Source organism: Neofelis nebulosa, chromosome 16 (genome assembly GCF_028018385.1).
Source record: "Neofelis nebulosa isolate mNeoNeb1 chromosome 16, mNeoNeb1.pri, whole genome shotgun sequence".
Taxonomy (NCBI): Eukaryota; Metazoa; Chordata; class Mammalia; order Carnivora; family Felidae; genus Neofelis; species Neofelis nebulosa.
This window is the reverse complement of record NC_080797.1, coordinates 9,830,977-9,857,006: the sequence shown is the minus strand read 5'-3', so window position 1 is coordinate 9,857,006 and position 26,030 is coordinate 9,830,977. Positions and strand designations below refer to the sequence as shown.

At 51.6% G+C, this 26,030-nt stretch overlaps 1 protein-coding gene across 1 annotated transcript in view; it reads left to right on the top strand.

The window, feature by feature from the left end:
* Positions 1 to 1,812: 1,812 nt before the first annotated feature.
* ADORA2B (adenosine A2b receptor) overlaps positions 1,813 to 26,030 on the top strand; it is a 26,072-nt gene continuing 1,854 nt past the window's right edge. The window contains exon 1 of the mRNA XM_058704713.1: positions 1,813 to 2,280. Within this exon, the coding sequence (XP_058560696.1) occupies positions 1,946 to 2,280 (335 nt within the window). The 5' untranslated portion in view covers positions 1,813 to 1,945. The remainder of the gene's footprint in view (positions 2,281 to 26,030) is intronic.

Sequence of the window (26,030 nt, the reverse complement as noted above, 5' to 3'; positions counted from 1 at the left end):
GGGGGGATGCCTGGGTGGCTCAGTCTGTTAAGCGGCCGACTTCAGCTCAGGTCATGATCTCGCGGTCCGTGAGTTCGAGCCCCGCGTCAGGCTCTGTGCTGACAGCTCAGAGCCTGGAGTCTGTTTCCGATTCTGTGTCTCCCTCTCTCTGACCCTCCCCCGTTCATGCTTTGTCTCTCTCTGTCTCAAAAATAAATAAATGTTAAAAAAAATTTTTTTAAGTGTACAATTCAGGTTTTTGTTTTTGTTTTTTTTTTAGTATATTCACAGAGTTCTGCAACCATTACTACATTTAGTATATTTAGTATATTTTCATCATCTCTATCCGTTAGCAGTCACCTCCACATTTTATTATTTATTATTTTTATTGTTTTTGTTTACCATTATTTTACAAGCATCTTTTCCATTGCCTGGCGATCTTTTTAACTACCTTGTCTGGTGACAGCTAGCAAAGGATTTGGGGTAGAGGAATAGCATGGCCAGGTGTGTTCTAGAATGCTAGCATTGGTGGGGACCAGAGAAACTTGACCGAGGTCGCAGGGCAGAGATGAGGGAGGGACGATGGGAAGGAGCTGTGAGGAGGAACCCACCTGAGACACTGCTTCAGGGTGGAGAGGAGCAAAGCTCCGGAAGCAGAATTGGTAACACTACCGATTTGGATGTCGGGAAGGACGGAGGAGGGTGTGGGTGCATTTCCTGGATGAAGGTGGGTGGTAAAGGGCAATAACGGAGTCCCAGAAGGAGGAGAGGGCACAGGTTTGGGACAGAGATGAACAGGAGCTTGATTTTGGACTTGCTGGATTCGAGGGCCCTCAGGCTCTGCCAGAGGAGTTGAACATTCTGCAGCGTGGTGCTCAGGTCTGGCGCTCAGGGGTCACTTAGGGCTGCCACGGAAAGGCTTGAAAGTTAAGGGTATAAGGACCAAGGGTGAAGCCTTAGGAGCCCGAGCTTAGCCAGGGTGGGCGTGAAGGACAAAGAGAGGCCCCGAGGAACACTGGCCTCTGGTGGGGTGAAGGCGGGGTGCAAGGTGGACGGGGAAGCGAAGGATGTGGAGAGGAGGTAGGAGAAGGCAGAGCTGGAGACGCCTGGGCAGTGGCCGGGAGGACAGAAGAGCAGGTGAGGCCAGGGAGCCAGGCGTGCTGGGTGCATGGGGTAGGGGTGCCGCAGAGCCTCAGCGTCCCAGAGCGATCTTTGCCGTCGGGGTGCCGCGGCCCGAAGGGACAGGTCAGGTGGGAACGTACGGCCTAAGGAGGCCTGCGAGTTCAGGCCCCTCGTCCCCTCCTGCGGCATCTTGTCCAGTTTGCAAGGCGAGCCCTGCCTGACCAGTGGGGTGCCCAGGGTTCGGGTGGGAGAGCCCCCCAAGGGCTTCAGATCCTCAACTCGCCGCGCCCGACCGCGACCGCGGAGTGGCTGGGGGGCGGGGCAGGCGTCCTGGCGGGCGGCCCCCCCTCCCTCCGTCCCTCCCTCCCTCCCGAAGAGTCCTTGTCTCTGGGGCGGCCCGGGCTCTGCGTGCGCCGCGCCGCGCCGCTTGGCAGACAGTGAGACCGCCCGGGACACACCCACAGATTTGGAGCCTTAGAGAAAGTTGGGGAACTTGACTTTGCCAGATAGCGCCACCGCACGACGCCTCGGGATCCATCGCCCGCGCCCGGCCGCGTGCTGCCGAGACCCTTGTGGCCCCGCGCGGGCGCAGACTTGGGCTCGGGACAAGGGGCGGTGCTCCGCCGGGGGTCCGAGACGGGCGGGCGCACCGGCCAATGGCCGTCGCCGCCTCCCCGCGGTCCCGCCCCCGGAGCCCGGGTCCCGAGCGCGCGAGCCTGGCGGGTCAGACGCGGCTGGCGGACGCGCGGTGCGGGCGCTCCGGCGGTGCCCGGCGGCGCCCACGCGGCTGCCCCGCGCCTAGCGCGGCCCGGGTAGGCGACGTCGGGGCCGGGTCGGACCGGCCATGCCGCTGGAGACGCAGGACGCGCTGTATGTGGCGCTGGAGCTGGCCATCGCCGCGCTGTCAGTGGCGGGCAATGTGCTGGTGTGCGTCGCGGTGGGTACGTCGAGCGCGCTGCAGACGCCCACCAACTACTTCCTGGTGTCCCTGGCGGCGGCCGACGTGGCGGTGGGGCTGTTCGCCATCCCGTTTGCCATCACCATCAGCCTGGGCTTCTGCACCGACTTCTACAGCTGCCTCTTCCTCGCATGCTTCGTGCTCGTGCTCACGCAGAGCTCCATCTTCAGCCTCTTGGCCGTGGCCGTCGACAGGTACCTGGCCGTCCGCGTCCCGCTCAGGTGAGGCGCGCGGCGTCCCCGACCCCGGGGCCCCGCTCCAGGCCCAGGTTGCTGGCCGAGTCGCGCGGGGCGCTCCGACTTCGGGTTCCCAGCCTAGAGGGACACGTGCGCCGGGCTGCCCAGACCCTCTTGGTGCCTGAGACAGGACCCTGGAGGCCGCTGCGCCCCTGGATGCGCACGTGTTTTTAGGGAGACCTGCGTAGGGACAGCGCTAGGAGTTCTGGGGAGTGTGGTCCCCGGTCGCCGGCCCGCGGTGGAAACTCCAGGGAAAGCGCCACCCCAGCGGGCTGGTGGGGGCACGGGCGCAGGAGGTTTGGTGATCGTATCTCCTCCTCTGTGGCGGTAACTGTTTCCTCTCACTCGTCACCCGCTGCCGACCCAGAGCGGGGGCCCCCAGACTGTTTCCTTCCACCCCTCATCCGCAGTCCAGAGCAGCGGGCAGACACGACCCTGTGCGTGCTGGCGGTCCGGGAGGCTGGGGCGGTTCCAGGGGACGGCTCTGAACACTGGGGCTTTGCATTGTCAGAATGGACACGACTCGAGACCCAAGTTCTGAATGTACCTGCCACAAAATGCGGGCGGGGGTTGGGGTGCGGTTGGGGAAGGACCCATTTAACCCTAGGGAACACTAGGAGCATCTGTGCCTGCATGCTAAATGGGGACTGAAATCACCTCCCTACACTTTAAAAGTCAAAGTGCTGCCCCATTGGCCAGCACGAACAGCCTGAGAGCTGCATGCCCGTTGTGTAACCTTGTTTACCCTCCACTGCCCTGTCCCAGCAGGGTGGGGAAGTGCCACCTGGATTTCGGAAAACTGGAAAACTTAAGGGTGGTGTCTTTAACCCAGTGAGAAAATGTAGCGTCCAGGGGATGAAGCCCCAGGTGTAGCTGATGATCAGGTTCAAAGCTGAGCATTTGAGGGGCACCTGGGTGGCTCAGTGGTTAAGCATCCGACTTCGGCTCAGGTCAGGATCTCCCGGTCCTAGCCCACGTCCAGCTCTGCTGACAGCTCGGAGCCTGGAGCCTGCTTCAGATTCTGTGTCCCTCCTCTCTCTCTCTGCCCCTCCCTCGCTCACGCTGTCTCCTGTCTCTCACAAAGAAATAGATGTTAAAAAATTTTTTAATAAAAAATTAAAAAGGTAAGCACTTGAGGGCAAGAGTATCAGGGAACCTTAGGGCTTATTAAAATTATTTTCTGTCTTCTGTGCCTGGGCCTCTTTGGCATTTCTGCATTAGGTGAGCTTGGGATCTCTTTGGGTTGGAGCTGAGAAAGGAAACTGAGTTACAGGAATAGGCGGGAAGGGAAGGAATTTATTGAGGCAGTTGATATTAAACTTTTATCCTTCCATTCTTGCAGTGATTCCAGAGGGTAGGTACCTGCCTCTTGTAGATGAGGGGATGGTGCCCCTGGGAGATGAGTCTTGCTCCGGATGGTGCTTCTGGAATGAGTGTCAGAGCCAGGACTTGAACTCAGAGTTGGCACCATATTCCCACTGTGCCCTCAGGCTGCCTTGCAGGGTTGTGTGTGGTGTCAGTGTTTGGGATGTGGGCAGAAAGTGGAGTGCTGTTTCTGGAAGCAGATCCTGCCTGCAGTAAATTGGTGGTTGTAAGGGATGTGTGTTTGAAGGAATTAACCAGGAGAATGTTCCTAGAAGCCTCTTTAGCAGGCAGACATGTTGAGCCTGCCTGTTGTGGGTTGTGTCCTGGGTCCCTGGTTGTGCTCCTGGGAACAGGAAGCTCCTGCTTGGCCGGGCTGTGAGCCCAATCTGCATGTCTGGGCCTTTCCATGTACTGCTGCCCTTGGCATCTGACCAGGGGGCCTCATGCATCCCATCAGGTGTGAAAGAGCCCAGGGATTTCCGGGACTTGGGGCCGCATGGCATAGTCTCTTAGGAGTCACCTTTCTGCCTCTTGGTCTTCATGTTGGTTACTTGATGGCCTTTGGGACTGTTTGTGTCCAGCAGGCAGTCACAAGCCCCCAGCTCACCGGGAGGTACTGGAAGGATCCCCTCTGCCCCATGGAGCCGGAAGCTCCATAGGAGTTTCAATCTGTTAGTTCTTGTCCTGGTGTTGGGTGGGGTCTTAAAAAAAAAAAAAAAATGGGTGTGGGTGTGTTAAGGGGAAAGAAATGTGAATCACAAGCCCCTAACTTCTTTGCATTTGCCAAGGGAAGGAGGGTGAGATGTAGGAGAAGGACGGGAAGAATGGTCAGTGGAGAGGTGCAAGGGCTCATCCGTGCCTGCCCACGGGAGTTCAGAGGTCTGGAAGAGGTGTGTGCCAGCAGCCCTAACTCCCAGCCCTGGGAAGGGGACCTGTCCCTGGCACCGACCCCCACCCTCAAGGGCTGAAGAGGGTGTGGGTTCTCAGGGCTCCTGAGTGCTCCTGGGGGCTGTTGCCCGGGCAGATCGGTCTTCTTCCCTCAGCTGTGAGCGCTTCCTGCTTCTGGGGAGTATGACACTCCCCGCCCCCAGCAGGCTGAGATGCAGATTACAGGGCCCTCCCGGGTCCTCCTGAGTCAGAATCTGTGGGGTGGGGCATGGCGGGGGGGGATTCCAGTTATCGGTATCTTTAACTGAGGAACTGGCAAGTCCTTGGACCAGTTCACGGGTGGGGGAGGGGGGCTCCAAAGGCATCCGTGCCCCAGGGCTCTGAGTGCCAGGCCAGAGTGGTCGGCTGTAAGCGCATCTCAAGGCCGCGGAGACCATAGCCCCCACCTGCTGCCCGGTTGCCAAGGCGTTTAGTAACATTGGGGAGATCACAGTGCAGAGAGAAAGGGGAGCCCCAAGGTGATGCCAGGCACAGAAATGACAACTTTGGCTGAACTTGAAAAGGAGGAGTGTCTGCTCACACCAGGCACTGTCCCTGGTCTTCAGAGTGAGGGGTGTCTACAAACAGAATCTAGTTCAGGTCCACGCAGTTCAGAGGCTGGCCCTGGCAGAGGGCCCCCCCCACACCGGTGCAGAGTTGGGGGGCAGCACACGCAGCAGAGCTGGGAGTGGAGGCTCCCTTGCTGCTGGGGGTGGGGGCGTGCCTGGGGGGAAGGGAAGGAGGGAGGAGGTGGGAGCCTGTCGGGGTGGGGTGAAGGGGGGGGAGGAGGGGGAGGTGGGAGCCTTCAGGGATGGGGGTGGGGAGGAATGGGGGATGGGGGTGGGGGGCATGGGAGGGTGGAGGTGAGGGCATGCCAAGGGGGAGGGGAGGGGCCGTGTCTGCCCACAGCTGCTCCCCACCCCCCTCACTTCACCCTCAGTCCACTTCACCTGGCGGGAGTACTTCCTCCTCCCTAGTCTAATCCGGTTCCCCTTCGTGCCACACCCCCAGTTGAGCTGTGTGGCAGGGTGACTGTGTGACTCGCCTCTGTCTGGGGGCGTGCCCTGCCTTGCTCCTGGACTCAGTGTCCGGTGGTGTTGAGTCTCCAGTCGGCCGAAGGCCAGCTGTTTCCCCAGTGCAGCTGAAGGAGGGTGTTTTCCGGGGAGTGTTTTGTTGGCTGGATTGGTCCTCTGAATGGAAGAGGGTGTGTCTGTCTGTTCTGTCCATGGATCCTGACCCTGTCACCCTCCCTGTTCCCTTTGCTACATGGAGGCTTTAAAGTTCTTTTTCCGACATGGCCGGTCTGTGAGGTGGGGACTGACATCTTAGCAAGACTGCCTGGGGTGACATGTGTCCTCCACTGAGGCTCCCTTAGCTGTAGGGTAGGGGTTGGCAGGGGTTTTGGAGTGTTCTTACAAAAATTTTTTTCTTTTTCTTTTTTTTTAAGTTTATTTTGAGAGAACAAGCGAGCAGGAGAGGGGCAGAGAGAGAGAATCTCAAGCAGGCTCTGTGCTGTCTCGGGGCTTGAACTCATGATTTGTGAGATCATGACCTGAGCTGAAATCAAGAGTTGGATGCTTAACTGACTGAGCCACCCAGATGCCCCCCTTTTTTTCTTTTTTATAATTTTTTTTAACGTTTATTCATTTTTGAGAGAGAGACAGAGCATGAGCGGGGGAGGGGCAGAGAGCGAGGGAGACACAGAATCCGAAACAGGCTCCAGGCCCTGAGCTGTCAGCACAGAGCCCGATGCGGGGCTCAAACCCACAAACTGTGAGATCATGACCTGAGCCAAAGGCAGACGCTTAACCAACTCAGCCACCCAGGCGCCCTGCCCCTTTTCTTTTTAACATTGTACAAATCCCATATGATAAAATTCATCTTTAGTGCTGTTTTGAAGTAAAGCTAGGAAAGATTTTCAGGTCTGGGTTGCATCCCTCTGGCCATCCCAAGGACACTCCTTGGGAAGTCCTCTGTCTTGTGCATCAGTGTCCTCTTTCTCTTCCAGACCATTCCCATTGTAGTGGGTTGCATGGTGGCTCCCCCGAATGACGTCCATGTTCTAATCCCTGGAACCTGTGGATATCACCTTATGTGGGAAAGGAATGCATGTTCCCTTACGCAGATCTTGGGAGGAAGAGTTTAGCCTGGATTAGCTATCTGGTGGCCCCTAGATGCCATCACATCCTTGAAACTAGACACGCAGAGAAGAAGGAGGAGGCCAAGTGAAGATGGACTCAGAGATGCAGGGTGGGGGTGGGGGGACAGCCACCAGGAGCTGGGACTGGGGCGGATTGTGCCCTAGAGCCTTGGGCGGGGCTTCCGGCCCCTAGAGCTGTGAGGGGCCACATCTGTGCAGGCCTGTGTGGCCCTCCAGAGTAAGCTGCTCTTGAGCCATCCTCCCACTGCCTCCCCTGCGTCGCCCTGCGGTGCCTCCGTTCTGGTCGAACCTAAAGGTCACTTCGGGGCCCCATCGCACACGTGCTCTCAGTAGCTCGGGGTCAGCTCCGTGGGGGGGGGGGGGGGGGGCGTGGAGTCCGCCCGGCCCCCCCACTGCCGTTCTCCAGAATGCTGCCAGAGAGGAGGGTTTGAGCCTCAAATCGGATCCCATCAGTCCCCTGCTTAACCCGGGCCTCAGGATCCTGTGCTAACTGGCTTCTGCCCACCCGCCTCTGGCCCCTTCCCGCCTCACCCACACAGCCCCGCCGGGCCGGGCTCTTTCCCCAGCTGGTCTCTGTGCCGCCTCTCGCCTCCTCGCCTGCAGAGGCTTCGCCTGGCCCCTGAGCTTGTCTGTCACGTCTGTCACTGACTCTCCCTAAAGCACATCTTTCCTTGGTCGTGAGTTGTAGTCCCTTTCTGCCCCGAGCAGGAGCTCTGTGACCCCTGGGAGGGGCTTGTTCTTGAATTCCCGCCCCCAGCCCTGGCATGCTGCCTGGCATGGGGTAGGCACCCATATTTTGGGGGACTGTGGGAGTCACTGGGTGAAGAGCTTGTGCTGGGGGACGCTGGCCCAGTGTTGGGCGGGGGGACGGTCTGAGGTGGCGGATGCAGGCAAGGGGCGGAGCTCTCTGGTAAAAGGATGTCAGAAAAAAGATGGTCCAGGAGTTTTAATGAAGGAAGGGGGGGACACCATCTTCTGACAGGCTGTCACAGGCCTGAGGGAGAACGGGGAGGAGTGGCCTTTGGAGAACCAGCAGGTGCTGTGGGTGAGGGCCGGCCGGGGGAGAGCAGGTTCGAGTCAGTCCTAGGGCCATCCTGTTACCCACACAAGGGAGCGTGGCTCTCAGAACTGGCAGAAAAGTCACCTAGGACTTGGGTGCCCCTCTGCTGTTATAACCCCCCCCCCCCCCCCCGCCGTGAGTGACACTCCTCAGCCCCGAGCCAGCACATTAAACCAGCAGCAGATGTGACAATTGCTGGAGTCTGAGCCCATGTCCAGAAGCACTAGTGGGAAGTTCCAGCCTGGCCCAGGGCTCGTTCCTGGGTGGGTTAGTTCCTTGCTGGCACAAGCGTCTGGTCTGGTCTGGTCAGTAAGGCCCACAAGAGCTGTCTCAGAACGAGGGTGATCCATTCTGGAGGTGAGGTACCTGAAGGTCCTGTCCCCTCACTGGGGGTAGCGTCCAACCAGCTGGACAGTCATCCAGGAGCATCTGGGAGCCACAGGGCAGCCTCTGAGGACTCAGGATTGTTGGCAAGAGAACCTGAAGGGTCAGGGAAGGAGGGTCCACGTGGCCCCATCTGAGGCCAGCCACGGCCCGGAGCTCCCGTGCAGATCGGGCCACAGCCTGCGCCACTCTGTGTGTGTCTGGAAGGGAGATGGCCCTGACTTAGTGTTTTAGCAGCATTTCCATGGAATTCCAAAAAGCATGGGTGGTTTGCTCCTTTGATCACATGGCGAATGAGTGTGTGCAAAGGGACAGGGGTTACCGACATTTTCATAGGACAGGCGATCTGTGCTCCTTCCTCTGTGACTTCACGCATGGGGTCTCCAGCCTCTTGGGCCCTCCCCGCCACGCACTCGCAGGACCCAGTCTCCACATCACACTCTTTTGTTCTGTCTGCTTGTGAGCACAGCATGGACATACATATGCTACAGGGACAGACACGAGGACGTAGGCCCTCAGCTACTCCAGACATCAGAATTTTTAATATTGTGGACAGCAGCCACTCAGAAGGCTTTTCTGCACATCTGGCAGTACATGTGCCTGATCTCCTCTGATCCTTACAACTCTTAGGGGGGCAAACTCGGTTACTTTCCTCGCTTCGCAGATGAGGAAATCAAGGCTCAGAGGGTTATGATTAGCCCAGGGTCACACAGCTGCCACAGCGGTGTAGTGTATCCTTCTGGGAGCCCTTAAGCCGGCATGCGAGCGGCTGAAGGGAAAGTACCATGGTCGTCCAAGAACAGGCGAGGGGTCCCTTCTAGCAGCGGATGGATGAGGAAGGACACCAGCAACTTGTGACTGGGACTCTGTAGACGTTGTGCAGGACAAAGAAGATTGTAGCTAGGCAGTAATGTGGCCGAATGAGGGAGAAGAAAGCTGTACGTTGGCCCTCGTGCATGAAATGGCACAGAACTGACGGTGGCGAGGACCTGTAGAGGATCTCCTGCCTGCCTCCTTTCTCCTCAGATGGTGAAACGGAGGCCTGGCCTTTCCTAATGCTCGAGTTCCTTACTGACCCTTCAGGACTTGGGCTCCGGACCTCGTTACTCTCCCCAAGGGCATCAACAGGCTGTGCTCTTGATCTCTGAGGCTGACAGGCTGATGAGACGCTGCCTTGGGCAGCCAGAACTTGATGGCTGGTAGCAAACGTGCCTTCGTTGAAAGAATTCAGGTTGAGAACAGAGTGTCACGGGCTCCGTGGTGGCCCTCTAACACGTCCTGGGCCGAAGGAGGGGGAGTGCTTTTCCTCGAGGGCTGAAGCTGAGGTTTTGTATGGGGGTGAGTGGGAGGAAGAGAATTTTGAGCTGAGCTGGAGCCACATGCAGAAGTCTCCCCTCCCTCGGCCCTCACCAGACCATTTCTGTTGGCATCTCCTCCGAGGGTCACTACCCTCTGGGTGACACCTGGGTCTGTGCTGCCATCTTTAAATAGAATCTGTTGACTCTCTCCCAGGTCACCGGAGGGCCACACGCCCTCTTTCCCACCCTGGTCCTCCCAGTTTTTTGTTACATTTGGATATTTTTCTGGGGATCATATTTCAGCCCCGATTTCTAATTCCTTCAGTTGTAGGCAAGATCTGTTACTTGTCAAGAAACACGAGGAAAAGTAAAACCGCCAGCAGGCCCCCGCGCCCCCGTGTCTCTCCGCCTCCCACTGGCTTTCAGCACCCTGCCTACCCAGTGGAGGTTTTACTTTCGAAAAGGTAATTCATGCTGTTGTGAAGAAACCAAGTGTTTTACAAAATGACAAACTGTGGAAAGTCAGTCTCCATCTCTGATCTGTGGTTTCCCAAATTGCCCATCAGCGGTAACGGCTGTTTCTTGTGCCTTTTCCTACAAGAATGCTACATTGGACACATTCAGATTATAGCAGTACTTTTACATTATCGAGGTTAATGCCATTTGCATTTTATTCCGTAACTGTAATAGCGTTTCCTGAACCCTGCGGAGAGTTTCTGAAAACTGGAAACCGATGAACGGCATTTCGAATGTTTGACTTGTGGATTTATTCCACCCCAGAGCAGAGCAGAGCAGAGCAGAACGATTGGACTAGGGCATGCACTCCCATCGCTAAACTCTGCGTCCCCAGGACGCGGTGCCAGTGGCCAGGTCAGATGAATTCTATTTTTTACGTGCTATCTGCTGCTCAGAACTACCCCCCACTGTAGTTGGCTTCATGTTTAGATGGTGAGTTACCCACCTGGAAATTAAGAGAAAGTTCCAGGAAGAGCATGGCTTCCCAGATCCTTAGGATGATCCGACTTCTTCATCATCCCCATTGCTGGCTGACCTAACGGGCCCTCTCAGCGTGCCATATGATGGTCCTGTGGTGTCTTCCTGTACTCTGGGAGTTGTTCTGCCGCTCCGCACGTTCCATGTTTTCTTCCCTCTTTCTGGGATTCCATATTTGTTTGTCTGTATACATACCCGTAGGTGACTTTTTCCGGACATGGGAGATAAACGTTCTGGGGTCTTCTATGCCAATGGTGTTTTTATTTCTCACGTGTCACAGGTAGTGTGACTGGATGCCATTCAGAAGTGTAAAGGCATTGCTGCAACGCCCAGTGGTGCCCAAGAAGTCTCACGTGTGGTGATTCCTATCTGTAACCTGTACTTCCTCTCTGGAAGCCATTGGGACCACTTGCCTTTGCTTGGTGTTCTGGAGGCTGGGTCTGAATACTGACCTTCAGTTTTTCTCCTTCACTGGGGGTGAAGCTTCCTGGTGAACCTTCCCAATCTGAAGACTTAGGTCTGTCTTTAGTTCTAAGATTCTGATAAAGAATATTTTTTTGATCCTTTTCTTATCTCCCTTTTCTCTGTTCTTCTGGGATTCTTTTATTTTTTTCTTTCAGTTTTTTATTTATTTTGAGACAGAGAGTGTATGAGTGGGGAATGGGCAGAGAGAGGGGGAGACAGAGAATCCCACGAACCATGAGATCACGATCTGAGCTGAAATCAAGAGTCAGACGCGTAACCAACTGAGCCACCCAGGCGTCCCTCCTTCTGGGATTCTTAACTGATGCATGGAGACTTTTTCTCCTTGACTGATCTTTGTCTCTTAAAAGTTCTCTTAAATATGACTTTCCAATAGTTTAACTTTTTATTCTCCTCTGGAAGAATTCTTTGACTTTTCCTCCCTAGTTACCCTATTTTTTAATTTTATTTTAGCATTCATATTTTTACTTTTGAGGTGAACACTTTTTGAGTCGGTTTTGAAAAAAACCTCTTTTGGATCCATGAGGTTCAGACAACTTCACAAAGTGTATATAATTGAAACTTCCTCCCATCCCCCCCTCCATCACAAGGTCTCAAGCTGCAGTTTGGGGAGAGAGTGGAGAGTGAGGGGTCAGTGCTCCATGGGAGATAGGGGACAACAGTAGGGCCAGTGAGGCAGCCCACAGCTGGTCCACAGGGAGTCTTCCCCTTGATTCCTGCTTTTCTTTAAATCCCCTTCTGGCACCTGCTCTCTGCTGGCCTGGAGCTTCTCCCCTGGCCATCTGTTTCTTTTTCTTTTCTTTAAAAATTTTTTTTAATGTTTATTTATTTTTGAGAGAGAGTGAGCGATCAGGGGAGGGGCAGAGAGGGAGGGAGACACAGAATCGGAAGCTCCAGGCTCTGAGCTGTCAGCCCACCGTGGGGCTCGAACCCACAAACTGCGAGATCATGACCTGAGCTGAAGTCGGATGCTTAACTGACTGAGCCACCCAGGCGCCCTGCCCCTGCTTTTTAAAAAACATTTATTATTATTATTTTTTTTTTTTAATTTATTTTTGAGGCAGAGACAGCATGAGTGGGGAAGGGGTAGAGAGTGAGGGAGACACAGAATCCGAAGCAGGCTCCAGGCTCTGAGCCGTCAGCCCAGAGCCTGACGCGGCGCTCGAACCCATGAACTGTGAGATCATGACCTCAGCCGATGTCGGACGCTTAACCGACTGAGCCACCCAGGCATCGCATTTTTAAAACATTTTTAAAATTTATTTTTATTTTTTTATTGGCCATCTCTCTTTCTGATGTAGGGCTACGCATACCCCATCCTGACGACCTATCTGCCTTCTGGTTTCTAGAAACTCCTCAAAATCTCAGGTTTGCTGATGTTCCCCTCTGCTTCCATTTTTAGGAATTTTAGGTTATGAATTTATTTCCTTTTGTACTTCTCTACTGTCATTTAAGTGGGATTTTCTGAGAAGTGACAATTAAGTGGGACCTGGAGAGCCAATGTAGGATTTTAATCAGGAATTTGACATGGTCAGGCTTGCATTATAAAACAGTCACTGTGGCGGACAGCAAGGGGGAAGGGCAGGAGGGGTCAAGAGTACATAGGGTTGCCAGTTGTCATCAAGGTGTGAAGGAAGAAAGCATGGCCAGGGCCATGAGGCCATGTTGTTGGAGGCAGAGTCAAGATATTTGATATGCGTAAACTCTGTTTTTTTTAAACGTTTATTTATTTACTTTTTTTTTGAGACAGAGACAGAGCATGAACGGGGGAGGGTCGGAGAGAGAGGGAGACACAGAATCTGAAACAGGCTCCAGGCTCCGAGCAGTCAGCACAGAGCCCGACGCGGGGCTTGAACTCACGGACCGCGAGATCGTGACCTGAGCCGAAGTTGGACGCCCAACCGACTGAGCCACCCAGGCGCCCCGATATGCATAAACTCTGAATGTCTGCACCGGGGGAGGTTGATGTCTGATGCCAGCCAAAGGGTCTGACAGAGTTCGGGGCAGAGGGGCCATAGGTGAAGCTACACAGCCCAGAGACGAGGACAGGAAAGAACCCTAAGAACCAAATATGGGCCCTGGGACCACAGTCAGCGAACAAGGACCAAAGACGTGGCTCGTCAGGGCCAGGCAGGGTGGGACTTAGGGTGTGAAATAAGCAGTCAGCCTGTGTCTGTGCCCATTGTGTCTCTATTGACACCACAAGTTGAGTGAGGTGTTGTGACTAGAGGCTGGGGTCTTTGGGGACAGGCTTAAGAGGACTTGCTGACTTGGTTGGATGTTAGGCATGGGGGAAGCGGGAGGAGTCCAAGGTGACTCCCGAGATTCCTGGGCAGCCAGGTGGCACCGTCCCCCCAAACATGGGGGCTTTGGGAAGGCGTTGCATGGGTTATGGTTAAGGTGCCTGCAGGTTGAGCAATAACAGTAGGTGGCTGAGTTTGGAGCTTGGAGAGTTTGGGCTGGGTGGTCCTTCCACCTGGCTCTGGACACACGTCTGCCTGCTTCCTGGGAGCCCAGCAAGGTTCTTACTCCCAGCCTCGTGCATGGCAGCGTCTTGGTCTGCAGGCTCCTTCCGTCCACTAAACATATTCAGGCTTCTTTCCCCTCTCTGAACCTCACCTTCTTGGTTTACTGCCTGTTTTGCTCCGGTCCTACCACCCACAAACTTCCGGGAGCAGCTTTTTGTATATGACGTCTTGATTTCCAACGCTGATTTCAATACCACTGCCAAACCTGCTGTTTTTTTTTTTTTTTTAATTAAAAAAGTTTAAGTCAATTAATTTTTACTTAAGGGATTTTATATGTGATTCCTTCCACTGCCAATCACCTTAGTTCCTCCCAAGTCAGAATTCTAACCTTCAAAATAGCCCTTTTAGAATGAACTTTTGTTCAATCCACAGCTGTCCCTGTCCATAATTCTTGGCTTGGGCTTCTTTGATCTCCATTTGAATATGGACATAATTCACAACTTCCCCTCCTGTAATCTTTGGGATCCACTTTCTTTAGGGCCACATGTAGGTTCAGAGTAGATGGATCTGTCTGGTTCTCAATTTCAGACACCCTCTAAACACGAATAATTTCCAATCCTATTCACCCCTACACTGTCATGCCCTCGAGCTGTACAGATTGTTGGTTCATGCCAATACCTGAGATTTCAAAAATGTGACTGGTAGGGGGTGCCTGGGTGGCTCAGTCAGTTAAACATCTGACTTTGGTTCAGGTCACGATCTCGCGGTTTGTGAGTTCGAGCCCCACATCGGGCTCTGTGCTGACAGCTCAGAGCCTGGAGCCTGCTTCAGATTCTGTGTCTCCCTCTTTCTTTGCCCCTCCTGCGCTCACACTATGTCTCTCTCAAAAATTCAAAAAAATAAAAAAATTTTTAAAAATGTGCTGTTAGATCTTTCATAATTTTAGATGATCGAGGTCCTGGAGTTCTTTCCCTCAGATCTAACACACAGTTCTGTGAATAAAGGAAACCACATGTATGCTCTAGAGTGATGTAGGTCTGCAGAATAAATCCCCTCGGGATAGACCTCAACTGCTTTATTTTTTCTAACGTAGAGAATTATAAAGCTTTATTGAAAGACATTAAAGAACAGGTCCTTTCAGGGCGCCTGGGTGGCTCAGTTGGTTAAGTGCCCCCCTTCGGCTCAGGTCATGATCTTGCAGCTCGTGGGTTCAAGCCCTGCGTTGGACTGTGTGCTGACAGCTCAGAGCCTGGAGCCTGCTCTGTATTCTGTGTCTCCCTTCCTCTCTGCCCCTCCCCCGCTCGCACTCTGTGTCTCTCTCTCTCTCTCTCTCTCTCTCAAAAATAAACATTAAAAAAAAAAAATTAAAAAAAAGAAGTCCTGTCATTTACACTTCTGAAATCAGCCCCCAATCACTTCTCTTTGGTGTTGTCTCTACTTCTACCCTGTTCCAGGAAAATCCTGTCTGGTCTCTCTGCATCTGTGCTCACCCTTTTAGCCCATTCTTCATATATAACAGTAGTCTTTCTAAAATGAAAACCTGATGGCACCTCCTTTTGTTTATGTAATATTCCCAGTGCTTTAGGATAAGGGCCCAGCTCTCTTGACATTATGTCTGTTTCAGCCCATCACACGAGAGGGCAAGCGATCTCAGTGTGTCCCATTATTGGGTTGCCAAATCTCATCACTGGGTTACAGCTCGTTGTCTGCCGGGGCTTGTCACTGTAAGGGTATGTTTTCATAGCCCGGGTTCATTGAGGATTCTTGCCTGAGTACGTTATTACCATGTAAAATGGTAATTTTCTTTCTTTTCATTCCTTCCACCTTTATTGGCTGGCATTCTTCATAAAGAAGAGTTTTGCCTTTTCTCTGCTCTTCCTTAAATTATTTTTTTAAAATCTCAGTATGGACTTACGGAATATTATTTTCATTCAATGTGTTATCATCCATTTGTGTTTTTCATTTTGAGGCCCAGAATTGGCCAGTGGGAGCCCATTCAAATTCACTTCTGTAAGCGTTCTCATCAATTTTGTGAGCACTTCTTACTTCCTGCCACAGAAAGGTTTTTCAAGCTCACATTTTATTTTCCACCTTTAGATCAGCCATTTTTCCAAGGAGCCCTGTTTCCTTTTCAGTGGAGAATGGTATGGGTCCGTGTGCTCATTGCTACTCGAGTGTCCTTTTTTCTAGGCCCTCACAATGAACAGAACTAGGAGATTTTCTTTTTTTTTTTTAATAATGAGTTGAAGACCTCTTGCTTACAGTAGAACGCCATCTAATTAATGAGTAGGAGTGCTTGAGTTAAGTCATCATTTGGCAACAATCATAGTAATAACCCGTTCGGGCAAGAATCATCAATAGGTGCTAAAACTCATTGGTGAAAGTCTGATGAGAAACAAGATATTTAAAGTCTCGGAGTATCTATTACAAGATATCTACTAATTACAAAGGGAAAAATAGTTACAGTGGAGAAATCTGGCAGACACCATGATAACCAGGTGATCCAAGTTGACGTCATCGGTAATGGGACACATCGATAATACGTGCCTCCTGATGTCTTCTGACGGTTTGTGTATACAGAGGCCGATGTTTTTGACAAATAATGTTGTATCTGAAGCAGTGTGTTTTAACCCTAGCCATGGGAGAGGAGACAAGGTATTTTTTTATTCTCTTGTTCGGTGTCAGGCAGGGGCCCTTTCTCTTAAGGACTCTTATTTCACTTGAGAATCAGAGTCTGGAGCCCAGCAACCATGATCTGTCCCTGGGTCACACCCGATACATGAAACCATAATAGGAGACTCACCAAAAAACAGCCTCAAAGATGAACTCTGGGAGACCTGGTCCTGGTCTCCATCTTTAATCTCAGTGGGTTTAATCGCTATCAAACCATTCTGGACTGTCTCCTTGCCATAGTAAGCTGGTGGGGAAAACTTTCTTTTCTGCCACCCATACTCATCGTCCGTTGTTCTTGGGCGACTGAGAAGGTCACCTGGCATCCTTTCTGACCACCTTTACGTGTGGCAGTGGTCTCAGCTCAGGCCCCAGTCAGGTCCACCGCTGGGATTCAGATACGTCTGAACTTGTTAGAGTAGAGGAGAATCCCCTCCCCATCCCTGCCAGGAGCCGGAGTAGCTGAGGGCCCCAGCCTCATCAGAAGCGCACAGCCTGAAGGTAAGCTCTGGTGACCATAGCCTGTTATCGGCTGGGTAGGCAGGCACTGTCCTTTTGTCAGCCTGCCCTGTACACTACAGCCAGGACCATCCCAGACTGTGACCGCGGGGACAAGGCAGATGGCCCTCAATACATTTACCGTAAATGGTAAATGAGAGACCTTCTTCCCACTCCCAGACCTGAAGTTCATATAAACAGAACCAAATAGCGTCTCTTCTTTCTGTGTAAGAATGGTTTTATCTGTTTTTCAAATGTTTCATAGAATTCATTTGTGGAGTCATCCGGGTCTTAAGTTTTCTTTGTGGGAAGGTTTTTGGCTATGTATTCTATTTCTTGACTAGATACAGTGCTACTCAAATTCTCTTTCTGTCCATGACAACTTGAAAACAGAAATTTTTTATGTTTATTTATTTTTGAGGTAGAGACAGAGTACGAGTGGGGGAGGGACAGAGAGGTGGGGGGAGGGAGGGAGACACAGAATCTGAAGCAGTCTCCAGGCTCTGAGCTGCTAGCGCAGAGTCTGACACGGGGGCTCGAACCCACGAACTGTGAGATCATGACCTGAGCTAAAGTCAGACGCTCAACTGACTGAGCCACCCAGGTGCCCCTTTAAATTTTTTTTTTTTTTTATGTTTCCGTCCATGACAACTTTTTAAAAACCTTTTTAGTTTGGTACCATGAGAAATCTGAAAAACGGAAGCAACTACTCAGCGTAAAGATTTCCCTCTTTTACAAGACGGCCTCTTGTGAACTAGAAGCTGAAGCTCAAGACTGTTCACATGCTCCCCCCGCCCCGTGCCTTGTTTTGTTTAGAGCTACCAAGTGGGTGTTAAAACACGTAATATGTGATTAAGAAGCCAGAGTTCTGTTCTCTTCTTATAAATTCAGGCTTCTATTCAGCACTTGTGTGCCAGGCCCATTATTGGTGTTTTGGATTCAACAGCGAACGAAACAGGCTTGCCACTGCGCATGCTTCCGCGGGAGGAGACAGCAAACAGGGCTTCGTGGGAGGTATTTGGGGAGGGGTGCCGTGGGAACCCGGAGGTGCCCGGGGAGCACAGCAGTGGACTTCGGTCCACACTGGTCTGCTTCTGTGCGAATTCCCGCAGCGTGAGCTCCGGTACGTGTCACGGGTGAAGAGGGAAGCGTGCTGGCTCGGGGCACACTGCCTTGGTTCATCTATGGATTCTTCCAGGAAAAAGGAGTTGGGATGGGGGAGTAGTCTCGTGGTTTAGCAGAAGAGGAAAAAGCCCTCCGTTTGACTGCTGTGTTGCCCGAGCCCCTGTGGGCTCCCAGGAATGGGGAGGAATAAAAAAACGAACGGTGCCTGTATCTGGGCCTGCTTCCTCAGAAAGCCACATCCCAGCCTGTGGTCCTGGCATGGCTGGCCGCCCTGCCCACCGTGCCTACTTCATCACAGCCCCTCGGCTCACAACAGCTCTTTCATCTGTGTTGTCTGGGCACTTACTGACCTCGCTCTCATTAAAGTTTCGCCAGAATTTCTACTAGATTTTTGGGTTGCGTTTTAATATTCATTGTGGCAGCCTCTAGCTCCGCTGAACTGCCTGCCCAGGTGATCTGAGTTAAGTTGTCTAGTTAGGAAATTGTGTAGGTTTTGAGGGGTCTGCCCTAAGCCCATTTTTACAGGAAGTCCTGTCATTACTCGTGTGCACCTTTAGAGAATATGAGGTTTTCTAAAACTAGATTATTTACACACTTTAAAGCAGAAATGTTTGTCCTACAGAGGAGTACAATTTGTGAGCCAAACAGAATATAAAGAAAAAAGTCCCTAAGCAAACAGGAAACGATTCAAGAAACAGCAGCAGAACTCCATATGCATTCACTTAAGAGATCTGTATTCGTAAAGTGTTCTGAACGCATTGTATCTGCTGAAGGTCCCAGCAGCATGGACGGTAGTTTCTGCAGACACTTTTATCCTCATTTTTTTCTTTTTTAAAGATCTTTATTAAAAAAAATTTTTTTTAAATATTTATTTTCTTTTTGAGAGAGACAGAGACAGAGGGCAAGCAGGGAAGGGGCACAGAGAGAGGGAGACACAGAATCCTAAGCAGACTCCAGGCTCCATGCTGTCAGCACAGAGCCTGACATGGGGCTTGAACTCACAAACCATGAGATCATGACCTGAGCCTAAGTCAGACACTTAACTGACTGAGCCATCCAGGCACCCCCTCCCCAATTTTTTTTAATGTTTATTTTTGAGGGGGGGGAGGGGTGCAGAGAGCAAGGTAGACAATCCAAAGCAGGCTCCAGGCTCTGAGCTGTCAACAGAGAGCCCAACACGGGGCTCAAACCCACAAACCGTGAGATTATGACCTGAGCTGAAGTTGGACACTTAACCGACTTAACCGACACTTAAGCCACCCAGGCACCCCTAAAGCTTTTAAGTAAGCTCGACACCCGACATGGGGCTCGAACTCAGGACCCAGAGATCAAGAGTCACACGCTCCCGTGACTAAGCGAGCCAGTTGCCCCAGTGTCATTTTTTTTTTTTTTTAACGTTTTTTATTTATTTTTGGGACAGAGAGAGACAGAGCATGAACGGGGGAGGGGCAGAGAGAGAGGGAGACACAGAATCGGAAACAGGCTCCAGGCTCCGAGCCATTGGCCCAGAGCCTGACGCGGGGCTCGAACTCACGGACCGCGAGATCGTGACCTGGCTGAAGTCGGACGCTTAACCGACTGCGCCACCCAGGCGCCCCCCCCAGTGTCATTTTTTGATGCCAGAGCACAGATGCTGCACAGCCCCCGGGCCACTGCCCGGGGTAGCTGCCCTCGGGCATGTGCTGAACTAGGAGCTCTTCAGAGCTGGGCACTCTGATCTCTGAGACCAAGAAGGTGGCCTGATTTGAGCCAAGGCTGCAGAGCCAGAGAGGGAGGAGACCCTGCCCCAGAAATAGGCCAGCACTTGTTATGCGGCACTTGGCGATTCCTCTTTCGTTATGTAACCTCAGCGTCCACACTGTTCCCTTTGTTGATTCCCCCCATGTGACTGTTTTCCTATCAATCTCCTTAGCTAATGAGCCCCTTCTATGGAGAGCGGGTGGATCACAGCACCGCTTCGTGCACAGCAGTGCATTTCCCAGAACGTGGACTTGCCCAGAACACCCTTTTTGTGTGGGATACAATTGTTCCTGCTTGTTTGGAATAATAAAGCTGCTTATGCTTCCTTTATTCATCTCTTCATCGCCTTTTATTTACACCTCCTGTGTTTGGGGCAGACGTCTGGCTTTGCGGCCCTTACTACTGTGTTCGGGGCCCTCTGTGGCAGAGCAGAGACCAGCATAGGGGCAGATGCAGGAAAACACTTGGCCCCTGCCTTTCAGGAATGTTTTGGGGACATATGCATACAGACACACACACACACACACACACACACACACACACACACACACACACACACAGGAGGATGAAATCTGCAAGCAAGAGGTGGGGCCAAGGAAGGAGGCCAGCATTTAGGAAAAGGATGGGGGCCCAGATGGAAGGAGATGAGAAGACAGGGCAAGAGGCTGCTAGAGCCTTCGTGAATGCCAGAGACCCCGGAGGTCATCCCTTCCAGCATCCTGCCCAGTGCAGGGACACCTGTCTGCTTTCTCCAACATCTCTATCTCCCACCTGGGCCCAGGCACAGGCCTCATGGATACTGTTGTGCCATTATAGGTACTGGAGCCCCAGCGCCAAAATTGCTTTCATTTCTGGAGCCCACGCTGCTCCTGTGGGCCTGGCTGTGTCCTCCAACAGAATACAGGAAGTCTCTTTGCTGCCTTTTAAGGACTGCTTCCCAAGAAAGTAGCAGGGCCCCCATCCTTCAAGTCTTTAATTCCCATGTGGCTGGCTCCACAGGGGAGGCTCCCTGGACCCAGAGAGCAGCTCTGGCAGGGGAGAAGGTGAAGCAGCAGACCCACGGCTGGCTGCACCCATGGTGGGCCCGTGGCTGAGGGACCAGTGGAGGCGGGAGCTGGGATCTGTGGAGGAGTTGTATGTTCCCGAGCAGGAAAACGACTCCCTTTGGCAAAATTGGAGTCAGGTTTGTTTGAGTTTGTGTCCTGACTGCAGTCAGGGGCAGAGGCCAATCACGTAACCTCTCAGAGCCTCAGTGTCTGCATCTGTAAACAAGAGAGAGAGCAGCCCTGACCTCGGAGGCCTGGTCTGAGTGGGATGGGTCGGGCGGGCTGTGCGGAGGCGGCGCTTAGACAGCAGAGGCTCCGTGTTACTGCGGTTCTGTACGGCTGGGGGAGGGGGCCTGTAGGTACACGTCTCCAAAACCTAGCATTGGCTCGTGTGGTTCAAAGGCTGCCAGAATGTTCCCATTCTGTCTACCAGTTGGGAGGAAGTGAGGAAGGAAGACTTGTCTTAGATTAAGTGGGAATGATGGGGCACCTGGGTGGCCCAGTCGGTTAAGCATCTGATCTCACGGTTTGTGAGTTTGAGCCCGTCAGGCTCTCTGCTGTCAGCATGGAGCCGACTTTGGATCCTCTTTCTCCCTCTCTCTCTGCCCCTCCCCAACTTGTGCGCGCTCTCTCTCTCTCTCAAATAAATGTTTTTAAAAAGACAGGAATGATAAACTTTTTTTTTCTACTTTAGAGTTTCAAGTGCCATTGGCATATTAAAGATGAAAAGGGAGACGTGGCTTCAGTGTCAGCTTTAGCCAAGTATTTAGCCCAGCCAATTAACAATAATTCAGTTAATTTTCTTTTTTTTTTTTTTTAAACACTTTATTTATTTTGAGAGAGGCAGAGAGAATTCCAAGCAGATTCTGCACTATCAGCACAGAGCCCGAGGTGGGGCTCGAAGTCACAAACTGTGAAATCATGACCTGAGCTGAAACCAAGAGTCAGACACTTAGCCAACTGAGCCACCCAGGCGCCCCTAATTGTTAATTTTCAACCCCACAATGCTCTCTACATTCCCTGGCTGACTAGACCCAAAGTCCCACCTCGCCTTCCCAAGCACTGTGCTCTCTGGGTCACCACCGCACCCCTATTTCTTTGACCTCTTCTCTGAACGTTCCCTTGGCCACCTGGCCTTGACCCAGATCTGCATCCCCAAGGACACGGTTTTCCCTATTTCTGCTTACACCTAGACCTCAGGTGGGGACTTGGGCTTGAGCTTTCTCTTGGTTCTCTCCACTCTCCTTTCCAGGGTAGACATGGAACTTTGGTGTTGCGCATGTCCAGACACACTGCCCCTGTCCTCTCCCCGCCCTGCTGCCACCCCCCCTGCTCCCCTTATTCGTGCCAACCGCACCACCCACCCGCACCCTGGTCTCAAGTCTTTGGTCTCCTCAGTCTTTCTCTCTCTCCTTTGGTCTCCCAATTCCACGATGCAGCCTGTATCTCATCAACAACAGTTGTTGTACCACGGTTAACCACTGTTAAAGCCACAGTGGCCACCATCCCGCCACATTTTTTTTGTTTAAAAAAAATTTGTTTCAGTGTTTATTTATTTTTGAGACAGAGAGAGACAGAGCATGAACAGGGGAGGGGCAGAGAGAAAGGGAGACACAGAATCTGAAGCAGGCTCCAGGCTCTGAGCTGTCAGCACAGAGCCCGATGTGGAGCTCAAACTCGTCAACTGTGAGATCATGACCTGAGCTGAAGTCAGATGCTCAACCGACTGAGCCACCCAGGTGCCCCCCGCCACACTCTCTTCGCCACATTTTTCTTTTTTTCTTTTTTTTTAATCTTTTTTCAACGTTTTTTATTTATTTTTGGGACAGAGAGAGACAGAGCATGAACGGGGGAGGGGCAGAGAGAGAGGGAGACACAGAATCAGAAACAGGCTCCAGGCTCCGAGCCATCAGCCCAGAGCCTGACGCGGGGCTCGAACTCACGGACCGCGAGATCGTGACCTGGCTGAAGTCGGACGCTTAACCGACTGCGCCACCCAGGCGCCCCGCCACATTTTTCTAGTGAGCTCCCGCTTCCACTCCCAAGACCACTCAAGGGCCTTAGCCATGCCCTCACCCTTAGGGAGTGACTTTTCTTCCCAAGCATCTGAGGGGACAGCAGCTCTCAAAAGGGCTGCTGCCCCTGCCTTTTGACCACCCAGCCCTCCCCTCCTGCGCTGTCCCTGTTGTCCTTACTTGAGCCACAGCAGAGAAGTGTCCCTTTACATGTGCACTGGACCCACACCCTCCAACCTCCTCAGGTTCGTAGCTCCCTAATAATCTTGCCTTTTCCCTCCATCTTCTCTCTCTACTGACTGTCTTCATCAGGATACTGACATCCACTGTTCTCTTGATGTCCATCTCCTTGCAACCCATCTTCCCTTCTTTCCTTCTTGCTTCCCTAAAATTCAGTCTCCATACCATGAGCTTTATAAAACGTAAGTTACTACCATTCCCACTTAAAAGCCTTCAACAGCTTCCCAAGGCATTTGGAATATCAAAATCGAGTTTCCTTCCCATGGCCTGTGGCTGGCCCTGCCCGATCTTCGGTCACTCACACCTCCTTTTGCTTCTTTAGGAAAGTGAAATCCTTTCCTGTCTGAAAGCCTTATTCCATTCTCTCTGCCTGGAATGCTCTTCACCCCACTCTTCAAATTTTTTACTCCTTTGAAAAAGAAGCCTTCCCTGACATCCTATGTCCACAGTCTTCCTGTTTTTCTCTTATCTGCATCCTATTCATTTTGGTTTGGCCAAACTCATTCTGATTTGTAATTACACATCTGCGTGTTTACTTGTTTACTTTCTGTCTCTTTCGTTAGCTTTACAACCCACGAGGGCTATGATTATGTTTCCAGTGACAGCAGAGTGCTTGGTACAAAGAAAGAACTCTGCATGAAATAACAGGGAAGAGAGGCTGTGTTTGGGGGTTCACAAAGTGGTGACCAGCTGCTCCCCTGATGGAATCTTCTGCTTCTCCTTATCTAAGCCAATTTAGCATAAAAGTAGTTTGTCACGGGCGTCTGGGTGGCTCAGTCAGTTGAGCGTCCGACTCTTGATTCTGGCTCAGGTCATGGTTTCACAGTTTGTGCGTTCAAGCCCCACGCAAGGCTCTGTGCTGGAGGTCTAGAGCCTGCTTGGGATTCTCTCTCTAGTCCTCTCTCTGCCCCTCCCCTGCTTGCGCTCTCTCTGAAAAATAAACATTTATAAAAAAGGTAGTTTTTCACATTTGCAGCATCCAGCAGCTTTGTGAATTCCAGTTTTGTTTTGAATTCTAGTGGGAAGCCACCCCGTGATCCCTCCATGTACAGAATACTTGGTGTCTAATATTGCTTTAAAAAATGTCAAGTACAACAGCAGTGTAATATGGTGCAAGGTACACAGGCTTGAGAGTCCTGACCTAGCTTTGCTCTTTGGTTCTCATATTGCTTTTGTCACTCACAGACTTTGTATCCGTTTCCTCATTTGTAAAACGAGAGAACTTTGATTAGAAGAGAGAAGAGTCCCTTCCAGTTCGTATGCTTTTGGCTGCAGGTTACCAGTAGCTTCAGAAATCGACATTTAATGATCTCTTAACTAGAACGTGGAGCCATAGCCATGATGGTTCTGGGGTTTCTTTCCTTCTGCTTTGCCATTTGCTTTGTCTCCAGGCCAGCCCGCGTGGTCGTAAGACAGTTGCTGCAGCTGTAGGCACCACAGCCTCCCGTAAGAGCATCAAGAGCAGAAAGGGATGGGCATGGGGAAGGGCTCTCCTCATGGGTCCCCCTCCTTTCATCAAGAAGTAAACATCTTTCCCGGAAGTACCCTCGCAGACTTTTTGTCTCATTGACCGAACCACCTCATTTATCCCCCCTAGACCATCACCTACAAGAGGATTTGCTTAGCCAATATACAGTTCATCCCGGCTCAGGACTAGCCTATATTCAACAGTACTTGATTAAATACAGTTGAGTCCTGTGAACAACAAAAGAGAACGGGCAGGACTGTTGATCTCTGAGGACCTGCCTCATAAATCTAAATTCCTGTGATTCTAAGTGCCTGGCTTTTAGGGAGGCTGCCTTGTTACCCTGCAGAGACTAATAGATTCTCTGGTGAGGTAATGGACAGGAATAACATTTTTGTAAGGAATGGCTGTACATTCCTGAATGAGGAAGGGAACAGAAAGGGTTTAGAAATAGATGGATTTCTTGGCTAAGGAAAATTCAGTGAGCAACTGAGCCCAGCAGGTCATTTGTAGTAAAGGCCCCACAACTGAGCTGCCAATTGCTGAGAGCTGCCCTTCTTGGGAGCAGAAAAGATTAGGGATCATGGTCACTTACCAGTCAAGGTCTCTGTTAACTTCCTCAACAAACGGTACTGGTTCTCCTGCCTGTCCAGGCCATAGCATCAGGTATTCCTAAGTAGAATCTTCTTTTAAACCGATTTGACAACAAATCAGATATGTATTCATAATGGCCATATTATTAAGAACCCACTATATATGTCAAACACCATGCTAGGTCCTGGGATACCAATACAAAGGGACAAGGTCCTAGTCCTCAGGAGGTTGACATTCTAGTTGAGGGGAAAACACACATAACAGATAAACAAGCTGTATGCCAGGTGTGTGTCTGGGGCCAGAGAGTGGGAGTGGCCACGTCAGCCTGACAGGTGATCAGGACAGGAGGTGAGCCTTGAAATAGGAACAGGTGTTTCATCGGTGTTGCGAGCAGCATGGGCCAGGAGGGAGCCGCTGGCTAGGAATGGCAGGCACTGGGTAGGTGGGGCTGAGGCCTGGAGGGTTCTGTGGGTCATGCTGAGAAGTATAGGCTTTATACTGCAGGCACAGGAAATTGGACACTTCCCGTAGACAGGTCTTAAGGTAATGTGTATCGAATTAGTTCCCCATCTTCTTCCTAGAGGTTAAGGAAGGATTTTCTTTCATTTCCTCAATACATTACATTGAATACATGTTATTGATCAATTATTAATAGCCAACTTTATAGCTTTGCTGTTAACCATATGTGGACTAGTTCATGGCAGAATGTCTACATTGTGTATTGTGATTTCTCGCAATTTTAAGTAAGATTTTAAAGGTTTAAAATTACTAAGAGTGATTTCATATTTGCTAAGTTATTTCCCAGTTTTTATCCACTTTGCTGCTAACAGAGAGAGGGGCATCACCAGAAGTGTTGTTCTCTAGCAGTTTCCAGAGGTATTCAGGCAGGATTCTTCCCATCGTCTGGGACAGATCTCTTGTGTATTTGTGGGGGACCAGAAGGATTCTTGCCCAGAGCCACCAAGGAGTGGTGACTCCTGGGGGCTCCAATTCTCACTTCCTCAACTTTAGTTCAGATGGCACCTTACTGATGAAGCTGCCTTGGAACATCCTCTCGAAAACCGCAGTCCCTGCCAGTCTTGGTCTTCCTTACTCTGCTTTTTCTCTTTTCACACCACACCTCTCCTTCTAACATATCATACAACTTACTGATATACGTTTGTTGTTCGTTATAAGTCGTCCCCCCCCCCCCACCCGCCCACT